Source organism: Panthera pardus, unplaced genomic scaffold (assembly GCF_024362965.1).
Source record: "Panthera pardus isolate Hobbes unplaced genomic scaffold, ASM2436296v1 HiC_scaffold_21, whole genome shotgun sequence".
Lineage (NCBI taxonomy): Eukaryota > Metazoa > Chordata > Mammalia > Carnivora > Felidae > Panthera > Panthera pardus.
Window position 1 is genome coordinate 69,196,563 of NW_026526777.1, and position 12,500 is coordinate 69,209,062.

General features: G+C 50.1%; 2 protein-coding genes across 8 annotated transcripts in view; one reads left to right on the forward strand and one right to left on the reverse strand.

Moving 5' to 3' along the window:
* Positions 1-844, reverse strand: part of LOC109258917 (uncharacterized) — a 39,366-nt gene extending 38,522 nt beyond the window's left edge. For 5 of the 6 annotated variants that reach the window (XR_008424725.1, XR_008424723.1, XR_008424726.1 and 2 more), the window contains exon 1: positions 232-844. Coding sequence is in view for 2 of the 6 variants with exons in the window: in XM_053909459.1 (XP_053765434.1) it covers positions 232-708 (477 nt within the window). In the remaining 4 variants the exon portion in view is untranslated. The remainder of the gene's footprint in view (positions 1-231) is intronic. The other variant, XR_008424724.1, reaches the window with a different exon arrangement.
* Positions 845-1,040: 196 nt separating this feature from the next.
* The window catches only part of WDR26 (WD repeat domain 26), a 37,151-nt gene continuing 25,691 nt past the window's right edge, over positions 1,041-12,500 (forward strand). The window contains exons 1-4 of one of the 2 annotated variants that reach the window (XM_019436111.2): positions 1,041-1,798; positions 3,400-3,499; positions 3,601-3,705; positions 9,469-9,605. In XM_019436111.2, coding sequence (XP_019291656.2) covers positions 1,404-1,798; positions 3,400-3,499; positions 3,601-3,705; positions 9,469-9,605 — 737 coding nt within the window. In that variant the 5' untranslated portion in view covers positions 1,041-1,403. The remainder of the gene's footprint in view (positions 1,799-3,399; positions 3,500-3,600; positions 3,706-9,468; positions 9,606-12,500) is intronic. The other variant, XM_019436113.2, reaches the window with a different exon arrangement.

A 12,500-nucleotide genomic window follows, 5' to 3' on the forward strand; every position in this document is an offset into this window, starting at 1 on the left:
CTCCCACCCTGCGCCTCCTCGTCCAGATCCCGCCGCCCCGTCCGAAGCCCGCCGAGACCCCGACCCCCCTTGACCCCGAACTCGACCCGGCGTGCGCCGGCACCAACCCCCACCAGACCCCGGCCCGCGCCGGCCCTGTTTCACCCCCTAACCCCAGCCCCGATGCCTACCCGCGCCGACCTCGACCCTCCTGACCCCGGCCCGCGCCAGACCTGGGGCTGCCGCACTTACTGCTGCTAAGGCGGCCGTCGGGGTCGGGCCCGCGTCCGCGCGGGGCCGGGGTCGGGGCTGGTGTCGCGTCCCGGCAGGGCTGGGGTCGGGGTCGGCGCGGACCGGGGCCGGAGCCGGGGTCGGGGTCACGTCCGGGCAGGGCCGGGGTCGGGGGTGTCGGGGCCGGGATCGAGGCCGCGTCCGCGCGGGGCCGGGGTTGGGGGCAGCGGGGCCGAGGTCCGGGTCGAGGCCGCGTCCGCGCGGGGTCGGGGCCGGGGTCGGGGCCGCGTCCGCGCGGGGCCGGGGTCGGGGACGGCGAGACCGGTGTCGGGGTCGCGTCCGCGCGGGGCCCGGGGCCGGGTCGGGGGCGGCGGGGCCGGGGTCGGGGTCGCGTCCGCGGTCCGCCCGCCCCGCCACCCCGCGCACGTGCCGCCTGACAGGCCCCCCATAGGCTCCATACCTGCCACCGGAAGTGAGTGAGGAGGGCAGTATAGGCATTTCCTGTGACGCGAGCGCCTGGACTCCATTAGGCAGCAGCTGGGGGAAGAATCAACACACCAGGGAGCGGAGCGCAGCCACCGAGCGCCGAGGCGGCCGCTGCCTCCGCCGCCGCCCGCCGCCGCCGCCCGCCAGCGCCGGGGCTCAGCCCCGCGGCGGGCCCCGCGCCCCCCGCCGCCGCCCGCCGACCCCCGGCGCGCCCCCGCCGCGCTCCGAGCCGCCGGGGGGGAGGGGGGAAGGCCCGGACCCTCCTGCTCCCCCTCCTCCTCCTCCTCTCCCTCCTCCCGCCCCTCCTCCCGCCCCGGCCCCGACCCCCCCCCCCTCCCCGCCCCCGGCCCCCTCGCCCCGACCCTCCCCCGGCCCCCGCCTCGCCCCGCCGGCTTCCCACCACGGCCTCTCTCGGCGAGGAAACTCTGGCCTCCGCTTCCTCCTCCTCCGACTCGGACGCCGGCGGAGCCTCCCCGCCCCCGCGGAAGAAACCCCGAGCCTCGGCGGCGGAGGGAGCAGGAGAGCCCGGGGCTTCGGCAGGCAGAGCAGGCCTCTCCCCTCCGTCCTCGTCGTCCTCGTCCTCGTCCTCGTCGTCGTCGTCCTCCTCCTCCTCCTCCGTGGTGGTGGTGGTGGGCCTGCCCCCGGCCGCGGCCCCCGCCGCCGCCCCCCACCGAAGTAGCGGCCACAGCCTGGTCAGCGGCGGCATCATGCAGGCCAACGGGGCAGGAGGAGGAGGAGGCGGCGGCGGCGGCGGCGGCGGAGGGGGCGGCGGGGGCCAGGGACAGACCCAGGAGCTGGCCTGCCTGTCGGCCCAGAACGGGGAGTCGTCCCCGTCGTCGTCGTCGTCCGCGGGGGACCTGGCCCACGCCAACGGGCTGCTGCCTTCCGCCCCCTCCGCCGCCAGCAACAATAGCAACAGCCTCAACGTCAATAACGGGGTCCCCGGCGGGGCGGCCGCCGCCACCGCCGCCGCCTCGGCCGCCGCCGCGTCCTCGGCCACCCCGGAGCTGGGCAGCAGCCTCAAGAAGAAGAAGCGGCTCTCGCAGTCGGACGAGGATGTCATTCGGCTAATAGGACAGCACCTGAACGGCCTGGGGCTCAAGTAAGTGTCCTCTCCGGGCGGCCGGTGCGGACGGGCCAGTGGGGGGTGGGGGGGGGGTGGGGAGAGGGAAGGGCAGGGGGGCTGCGCGAACGGGAGGGGGGCCGGGGACTCGTCTGTCGGTCCAGACAGATGCGGAGTGTGTCCGGGTGCGGGGGGAAGGGCGGACGGAAATAATGGACCTCGGAGGGTTTGTTTTTCGAGTGTATGTGAGAGGCGTCTTTGTGGGACAGCCCCCCGGCCCCCCCCCCCGCCCTGACGGACACCCCCGGGCAGAGCACCAGCCCGGGAGGACAGTCCCCTACAAATGTTCGTGGGAGCGGAGGGGCCGGGACGCTTGGGAGGGAGGCCGCGCAGGAAGCCTGGTGGGAGTGGACGAGTGGAACCCTGTTGTCATTTGAAGGCCCTTGTGTACGAGCAGGAGGCCTGCCACCAACTGCCCCAGGCCCCGGTTTCGGGCCCAGAAAGCCATTGCCTGTGAAAAAGGGACAGCTGATGTGCAGATTCGATGCGGGTGGCCTTGCAGTGCCTAAAGCTGGGTGAAGGTGGACAGCGACCTGGGCCACAACCCACCGGGCCGTGTGCACAAAGAAACCCTGCCCGGGTGGAAGGTGGGGTGGGTGGGGGTGCCCCGGACGGCAGGCCAGTTCCGCTTGGAAGCAGGGGCCCCAGTGAGCTCTGGGCCAGCCCAGCTGTGGTTCTGGATTCATAGATTTGTTGGGGGGTGGGGGGACACTTTCTAGAAGTGACTTCAGTGTTCTGATTCTCTGGCAAAACGCACGGAGCTGAGCAAGAAAGCATCGAATCATAAACACAAACATGTAAAGGAGAGAGTCTCAGGTATCGAACTATCTGATGAAAGAAACTACATTTGATCAGTCTTTTCAGCTCACAAAGACAAACACGTCTTCGAAAGATTTCACTTTGTTCCCTGAGGAAAAGGATTAGTATGAAAACAGATTTTGTAAATGTGAACAGAGCATATTACTGAGACCAGAAGCAAGCTGACAGCAGCAGGAGGAAATAACTCGTGACTGTTTGGAACCTACACCATAGTAAATTTGCTATTTTTAGTAGAGCGAGAAAGAGAGTGATTTTTGATGCTGGATTTATTTTAATTTTAAAGAGCGACCTAGTAGAATTTCCGTGCGAACATAATATCTGGATGTAAGGCCCTTCCTTCTCTAAGCCAGGTCGTCCCGATCACCTTATCTGGAGCTGACAGTTTCTGTCTCCTGAAACGTTGTAAGGTGGTTAGTCTGTCCCTCCTGGGTCTTCGTTTATTTGACCCGTCTGTTACGGCACGTCTTTGGAGATTTCATACTTTGCTAAACTGCTGAGGAATTACGTGGTAAAAATCGGAAGAACTTAACTCTAATTCTGGTTTCAAGAAGGCCTTTAACTTGACATAAGCACAGGAAGGTGGCAGTTTAAAAATGCAAGTTTGGTGAGCCAAGCACATTGAAAAGCTCTTTCTTTCTTTCTTTCTCTTCATCATGAACTTAGCTTGAAAACTTCCGCAACTGTTGTTATGGACGTTAGTGTATTTAGAAGGGTAAACCCTAAAGTTGGCCAGGTCTGTTTACACTGTATCTCTCCTGCAGCCAGACTGTTGATCTCCTCATGCAAGAGTCAGGATGTCGTTTAGAACATCCTTCTGCCACCAAATTCCGAAATCATGTCATGGAAGGAGACTGGGATAAGGTAAAGTAGGGCATATAGAGCTGTGTGACTGCTGCTAAAATTATATATTTGAATGTTCATCCGGTGACATCTCTGTTTTTCTTTTATACCAATTTTTGCAGGCAGAAAATGACCTGAATGAACTAAAGCCCTTAGTGCATTCTCCTCATGCTATTGTGGTAAGAGGCGCACTTGAAATCTCTCAAACGTTGTTGGGAATAATTGTGGTAAATACACTTTTGTTCTTAGTTTCACATTCATGCTTATTTTAGTAGGTTATTGATAATTGTAGGCTTCTGCTACCTATAAAAGATAAAGCCTAAAAATTGTTAAATTTTGCATAGTTAAGTTTGTAAACTGCGATGAGTGTTAATGATTTAAAGTTTTGAGTTTTATGTCTTGAAAATCGTGTTTAATGTCTTTAAAGTCATGTTTAATAAATGTGTCGTTTGAACTTAGTTTATAAATTAAGCTTCTACAGAATCGATCGAGAGGTGTTTGTGCTCTCGGTGCCATTAAGAACAGTTTTATGTGGAATCAAACATAAGTTCTACTTTTCTATTATCTGTACCGAACGTACCAGCAAAGGAGACGTATCCTAAGGATGCAAAGGAGATCTATCCTAAGTAGCTGGTACATTGTCCTTTTTTTTCTTTAATCTTTGGGAATAACAGTCCATTCAAGCCAGCTCCTTCGGTGTGCTCACCATTTTCCATTCTTGCAGTCGTGTGAACTGACAGTGTCTGAGTTGGTCAGTGTATGTATATCGGTCTGGTAGGGGGTTTGTGAGCAGATCTGACCACGGAGCTCGGCTCACAGGCCTTCTTTCCCTGACGAGGTCACCTTAGTAGTTTAAACTGGTTAGCCTCTCTGCTCAGTCTTCAGGAATCTTTTATGCTGAGAGGACCTTAATTCTTCTGTAGATGTCGGTGAGGGAGAGGAGGGGATAAGATGTTCTGAGTGGCTGTGATTGGAAACCATGGAGAATCAGCTGCAGGCTCCTGGCCTTTTAACTTCTAGCTGATTCATTTGTTGTCAAAAGCAGTTTCCTGTCTGGTGGGGGAGGGAAGGAGCACCAATAGGAAGTGAAGTAGGGAAACCAGCTGTTTGTTAAATATTAGTAAGTGACTACTGTTACCTTTTGGTTGTTGTTTTTTGGTTGTTGTTTTTTTTTAATTAGACCAAACATTAATCTTTCTGCTTTTGTCTGTAAACCTAACAGGGTCTCTTATTTTTGTTTTTGGCGTGTGTGTGTGAATCTTAATTACAAAAGAGTTTTCAAGTTCATGATATGATTTTATACAATAATATATAATCCTAGGGAATAGACTTAAGGCGAATTAAAGGTACAAAGTATGAACAAATGTGGATTAGTTTAAATTGATGATCTAGTATACGTGTTTTTGCTTTCAGTAAATACTTAAATATTAAAATTTTTACTTTTGAATCAGATGATAATAAAATAACTCATGGAATAATCAGTTCCCTGTCAAATATTAAAAATGAAAACAGAAGTTAAGCATCTATATTTAAGAGGGTTATAAATTTTCCAGCAGTTATAAGTTTTCCCCAGTCATTATGTTTGGGTTTTATCAAAAAACAAAAAAAACAACCAAGTATATTTTAATGGAGCAGTTTCTCATAAGTGATTAGCTCTGGCAGAATGGAAGATAACCCTGAAATAAAGACAAGAAATATAAGTGTGTGAGTTTTGGGGAGATTGTTTGCCTTTTGTAAGCTTTGCTTCAAATTCCATTTGTAATTTAGTAGTGAAATTTTTATAGGCTCACTTCCTATTTTTTTCTTATAGAAATGTGGGGCTTGTGTCTTGGATTTAGGGTATGACTGTCTCATTTGAAATCTTCATTAGAAGCAACATGCAAACTCAGGAAAGGTAGTTGTAGATAATGAGGAGGAATCCTTTCTTTTTACAGCCTGTTCAGTCTGTAGAACGTTCTGGGATCTAATAAAACATGAAGCTTAGATCTCTGGCTGAGCCTCACGCCATCAAACTTTTTAGGTATTTATACGAAGAGAAAGGTTCCAGGTTTAAGATCCAGTTCAGCATTTTATCACCCTTCGAGTCTGTGTTCAGATTTGCTCCTCTCCCCACTCGATCTCCAGAAAGATCGTCTAATCCAAGCGTAGTTGTAATAATGCCATGGAACACGACATGGAGCTTTCTTTTAGCGTCATTATTCTTACTGTATGCCCAGACACGTTTGATGACTTAGTCTAGGCTAAAATTGTATTTTACTTTTGAAACTTTTCTTTCAAATTTATTTATTTTGCGAGAGAGAGAGTAAGAGCATGTGGGAGGGGCAGAAAGAGAGGGGGAGAGAGAATCCCAAGCAGGCTCCGTGCAGAGCCCGACTTGGGGCTCAAACCCACAAAACCATGAGAATCGTGACCTGAGCCGAAATCAAGAGTCCGGCGCTTAACCCAGCTGAGCCACCCAGGCGCCCCTGTATTTTATTTTTTAAGCTCAAATACTTTTATTCACCCAATCTACTCCCTGCCCGCCTGCCCCCCCCAATACCATATTTCTGAATGCTTTCCAGTCAGATGATACCAGAAATAGCAGAATTTGCTCTGGACTTTCTGGAAAGTGAGCTCATGAATCAACATTTTTCATTTTGGGTTCAAATATGGTTTGATACGTTTGGGGAGTTTGGGTTGGTAGTAGAGGCCAGTAGAATAGGAAACTCGGTCTAAAAGTTTTATGTATTTTTTATTGTATAGAAATGTGCTTAAGAAAAGTGTTCAAATGCTAATTGGAGGGACAGAGATTAACTAGTGTATTTTAAAGTTAAATAGGGAGGGGTTTTGAAAGCCATGGTTTAAATAGAATTCATTTCCCCTTTCCTCTGAGTCATGGTTTAATTGCTACGACTTGGTTATAACCTTATTCCAGAGTTACTGAGAGGCACTCCTGAGTTAGCTAGGAGGCTGCCCGGGATAACCAGACTTCCTGTGCAACTTCGGGGTTTTCCTTCCCGTTGAATGGTGGGAGGAAAGAGTGAAGCAGCCCCGATACTGGGTGGGCCGAGGGGGGCGGGGGGGAGACAGGGTTTACCACGTGGAGCTGTCCCTTATCCATTTCTTTCGTTAGATGGTAGAAGGGACAGAGACTCCCTGGGCGGAAGGGCTCTGAGAGATGATCAGAGGACAGAAATAATCTCTCACAGAGGTCCCCCTAGGAGCTGGGAGAAGACAGAAAGGGGAGCCTGTTTTCTCAGTCTCTTTCTTTCTTCATTTGAGAAGCTTGTGCTCTTAAAGCAAAAAAAAGTTAATAACGCTGTCTCCAGCTCAGCAAACTTTAGTTTTGCCGAATTTTTTTAAACTTTTCTGGTAAATAATTAACATCATTGGTGAACGATGTTAATTTTCTTGAACTTGTGTTTACAGTTTTGGGAAGTAAATTGCAGTTGTACTCTTCATCCTTCTCATACATGTCAAATACAAATCGAACTGATTTTTAGGAGAATAAATATTTTCTCTTCCCACCAAATCGCTCGCTGTGCTTGGCCAGCGGTGTGTCACTCACCACGCCCGCCACCAGGGTTTGGTGCCCCTGCGAGGGTATTCTTTGTCTCAATCCGGATAGAAGGCCTCCTCGGGTAGTCTGTGCACTGCCTGTCTGGCGTGCCCCGTATGTACAGGGAATGCGTGTTCACACCGGCTTCTCCGACCACGTCCTCTGCCTGTGTCCTGTGCTGCCTCTGCCCCTTAGGAAGAGAGTAACATCGTATCACAGGCTCTTGGTGGCAAGATAAAGGGGAAACCCCACTTGGGGCACTGTCCCTACCTACACCGAGCGGGGGTGTGCCTGGAACCTAATGATGGATACCCAAAAAATAAAGATTCGCTCTGAGTGCTAAAAAGTAATTTTCTCCAGATTTCCAATTGCTGAGAAAATTTATTGAAGAAATCAAGTACACATACTATTGGCCAGTTCCATGTGGCATTTAAATGAAAAATTTTGCAGCTAAACAGGATTCTCAAGTTTAATTAGAAACACTACGTGAAATGAAACTTGTAACAGCAGATCGATAAATGGAAATCTACATTTCATAGAGGTTTTTTTTTTTTTTTTCTTTCCAGAAGATAAAATGGTGAGAATATCCAGGATAACTTCAAATATAAAAGTCTTTTAAGTTGTTCTTTTGGTTTTTGTCACCTGATGGACTTCAAAGTATTTTTTTATTTGACACACAGAGGTTAGCTTTTGGCTCCATGAACAACACGCTTTGCAGGGCATCTTGGTACTGGTCTGTCTCTGAAGCATTCACTAGCCAGTCTGACTTTTAAGTGTAAAATTGGGTAAGGGTAAATTCTAGAGTCGTAGGAGCTCATGTTACAGTTTGAAATTTTTTTCATCGTTCTTCAGTTACAGGTTGAAGTTTTAGATGATCACCAAATATATGCAGTATGTCTTATAAACGATGTGTCTAAATGTAGGCCTGACTAAATGACAGGGTTTGTTTCGTTTACTTTCGCTAGAAACCATTTTTCTAAGTGTGTACGTATGCCTTTTTTCTGAATACTGCCTAATAGAAAACCGTGTAGGGGCGCCTATGGGTCAGTCGGTTAAGCGTCCGACTTGGGCTCAGGTCACGATCTCACGGTTCGTGGGTTGGAGCCCTGTGTCAGGCTCTGTGCTGACAGCTTGGAGCCTGGAGCCTGCTTGGATTCTGCGTCTCCCTGTCTTTCTGCCCCTCCCCTGCTTTGTGTCTCAAAAAAATAAATAAACGTTAAAAAAAAATTTTTTTTTAATGTAGGGAGGCTCATGGTACCCTTAACTCTGTGAAGAAATAATTTCACTACACCATTTTTGGATAGCAGTATATAAATAATGTTTTCACAGTAAGCCTCTTACTGAAGAAGAAGAAACTATCGTTTGGTTTTTTCTTTTAAGTAGATTTAAAATCTTTGCCACCGAGTCCCTTGGGGTCTCGAATATGACTGACGTTTTCTGCACCTGTGGCATGCTCAGGCGCCACGGGTAGAGGTGACAAGAGAGCCCCTGTAAGCAGGGGTCTTCGATTGTAGAAGATTCTCACCTGGCTGCTCATAAGTATCTCTTTTCCAGCTAATAATAGAGTAAAGGGACATTAAAAAGAATTAGAACCAAACTCATTCCAGAAAAAACTAAATGTGAAAGTGCTTCATAGTAAGCTGGAAGCGGTTTGTCATTTTGGGGGCAAAGAGCTGATAATTGTCTGCCTCCCAGTTCAGGGCTTCAAGAGCTCTGGTTGTTACCAGTCCCCAAATACAAAACTGGAATCCTTCTGTAGACTTTTCAGGTTAGCTTTTTTTTTTTTTTTTTTTTTTTTTTTTTTAAGTTTATTTACTTTGAGAGAAAGAGAACACGTGAGGGGCAGAAAGAGAGGGAGAAGGAATCCTAAGCAGGCTCCGCAGTGTCAGTGCAGAGCCCAGCTCGGGGTTCGAACTCACGAACTCCGAGCTCATGACCTGAGCTGAAAGCGAGAGTCGTGTGCTTAACCGACTGAGCCACCCGGGCGCCCCTGCATTGTAGTTTTTAAATGATTTCCTCTGAGAACCAGTTTTTCTGTCTTTTCCAAGCTTGTTGCATAAAACCCCCTAACGCAATTATAAAAGTCAGGTGTTCAAAACAAATTTAGAATACTTGGAATAGTTCTGAGTTTTCACAAAAGAATAAAACTCTAGGTGAATGTTTTAAGGGCAGAGTTCGTGTTTCCCTGTGTTGATGCGATGGTCACTAATGGCCTCACCTAATCTGCGATCGTGCGTTGAAAGCAGAGTTTTGTTAAGACGTGGAATCGCGCAGTCACATTTCACCTGCTGTGACTCTGTTAACCCGAAATGTTTGAGTCATCGTAAAGCTTTATGAAAAGTTATTCTCAGAGGGCATAGTAGAATGGTTTCTACTGTTCTGTTTAGGCACAAACGTTTTCTGAAACTTCCGTCAACTTTTTTCCCCTGACTGCTGCTTTCTGTCATGTCAGAGGATGAAGTTTTTGCTGCTGCAGCAGAAGTACCTGGAGTACCTGGAGGACGGCAAGGTCCTGGAGGCACTTCAAGTTCTGCGCTGCGAGTTGACGCCACTGAAATACAACACGGAGCGCATCCACGTTCTCAGCGGGTAAGGAGGCCCGGCCTGAGCCAGGCCGGTGAAGGGGCCGCTAGGGCTAGCGGGGGGCCGCTCCCGAGTCCCCCTTCTTAACGGCGTGCCCGCCTCTGGAGATGGCCGAACTCTTGGATAAACTCACTCACGTGTCCAGGCTCTTGTCGTCCTCACGGGAGGCTCTGGGATCAGCCACGCAAGGGGGTGAAAGAAGCAGCGCGTGTCGCCATTTCGTGGTCTCGCAGGAAAGCCCCGTGGCGCGACTGTCTGTGAAGACAGTAGGCAGCGAGGCTTCCGGCGCGAGGCATCAGACGTTTCTGTTACCGTGTACCCGTCGCGTCCCAGGCCCTCGCCAAGCGCCCCACTTGAGCCTCGCGTCAGTCGTGTACGTGTCGGGGGGCCGTGGGGCTTGGATCTGGCCCCCCTTCTGTTCGCGCTCACGCTCCGGGCCGCACCTTCAGGTGCCTTCTGGGCACGAGGCTCCCGCTTCCCCGCGCGTGTCTCTGGCCTGCCTGACGTCTTCGGGGTGTCTCCAGGGTGTGTCGGGCGAATGCTCACAGCAGAGTTCTCCAATCCGCTTGCCCCCTCCCCCCACCCCCGCTCTCACTTTCTTGCCTCTGTAAACGGTAAGACCTTCTACCCACTCGTCCAAACAAAGCCCAAGGTTCATCCTTGCAGCTGTTTAACCCTTTCACTCCGCTGTGTGTCGGCCTAACTCTAGAACATACCAGATCTGTCCAGTTCTCTCCGTCTCCACCATTTCTACCCTAGTTAGTCCACACCAGCTCTCCTAGAATGTTCCCGTACCCTCCTCATGAGTCCCACCGTATGTGTTCTTGCTCCTCTAATGGCACACGGTTCACACAGCAGCTGGCTAGATACAGAAGTAAAACCGTACATTAAGTCATTTCTCTCCCTTTCTTAAAATGCAGAATCTCTGCTTAAGCCCACACGCTTGCTGATCCTTCCCTGCCGTCTTTTCCTCGATCCATTCGCTCCAGTGACACGAATGTTTTTTCTGTTCCTTAACTTGCCAGGCCACTTACACTCCCTGTTCCCTTTATCTTAGATGCTCTTCCCCTGATCTTTTCGGAGGAGCTACTAGTTGCTAGGGTCCCAGCCCAAATATCCTCTCCTAAAACCACCCACCAGGTGTTCTCTGTCACATCACTGTGCTTCATGTTTTTCTTCATAGCAGTTTTTATTATAGGACAGGGCCCCAGCATCCAGGACAGCATTGACACATGATGAGGTTCCAGATACAAAATGGTGGGTAAAACGATGGACCCAGAGAGGTATAGGGTTCATTTTAGGGTTTTTGAGGGAAAGGAAACAACGTCAGAGAAGCGACGTAGCCGGTCCAGGATACAGCTAACACACCACCAAGAGCCGAGCCCCAGACTCCGGCTTGACTGATTCTAGAGTCACCGGTCCACACCCGCTGCCTCTTGAAATGGTGCTGCTGCTGGATGTCCTACAGTAGCTGACCGCTTCCTTCCTTCTGTTTACCTCTCCGATAGGGGGTCTGGTTTCTGTGTCAGCTAAAGAACATTCCCATGACGAGGTTTGTCTTGTCTGGTCACAGAACACGTAACTTTATCACATAGCCTTTATTCCAGAATGATCTTAACCCAGTGTGTCCCTTGAGTGTTCCACATAAGGAAATGGCCCAGAGATGGCCAGGTGTGGACTTGGCGTTCAGACCCATGGTTTCTTCCTCTCACCCTCTCCTTCCTTTCAGTTACACTCTGTGGTTTCCCATAGACAGGTTCATTTGAAATCTTAAAGTATAATGTGTATTTTCTTTTAATTTTTTTATTTTAGAGAGCAAGTCGGGGAGGGGCAAAGAGAGACTCCCGAGGGGGCTCCACACTGTCAGCACAGAGCCCGATGCAAGGCTCGAACTCAGGAACTGTCAGATCATGACCTGAGTCGAAATCAAGTCGGACACTTAACCGACTGAGGCTCCCAGCAAAGTAAACAATTTTTCCATAAATTATCGATGATAAATTTTACTCCCAAAAATTTATTTTAGAAACCAAAATTTTTATGATATCTGGCTTTTTTTTATAGGGTATTTTGAGTCAAACTACTCATGCTATTAAAGTAGCTAAGACACTGTATGCTAAATGGCAAGAGAGCGAGTAGGTCTGCTCCTGAGGAGGAAGGGCCTACATTACTGGCTGCTAAGTACAGTTCAGAAGGAGAGGGGGTGGCACTCCTGTTAACTGGGAGGTGTCGGGTGTTTCTCTCATCATTTAGGAAGCTCTACCTCCATACCAAGTAGTGGACTGAGTACTTCAAGTACTCCCTCTTATTTAATCCTGACTTCCTTATTTAGTGCCCTTTTTCCAAGTGAGAGGAACAGGTCTGAGAGCATCGTCCCAGAGTAAAAGCAGGAGGAGGGTCCCTTGCTAGGTCTGGTCACCGTGTCCGAACCGTGCCTTCGCTTCCCTGACTTTCAAAGCCCGTTCTCGTGAGAGGAGCCAGAGGCAGGTCAGGGTCCCCACTTCCGCGGGGCCCTCCTGTGTTCTCCAGAATCCGTGACTTGAGCGTTCACACCTCCTTTGGCACACATAGTGAGCCGGGAAACGGTTCCCAGGTTTCCTGCTTTGGGGGCTCACGATACCTTTCACGGGATGACACAGGGGTGATTATCCAGTCGTTCCGTTTCTTGAGTGACGTCTGTGATCAGCTCTTGAAAGTGTGGTGTTGTTTAATTAACATCGTGTAAATTGAAGGGGTTTTTTGGAGTTTTGTTTTACAACTGAGGAGCAGCTGAGTTAGCGTAGTATTTAAGAGCAGCATTTGCGGCTAAAAATGCCTGGGTTCATAGCCCCTTCGTTTTTGCCTCTTACCTAAGCCAGTTCCTGAAGCTTTTCTGTGCCTTCCGTGCTTCGTCTGTACAAAGAG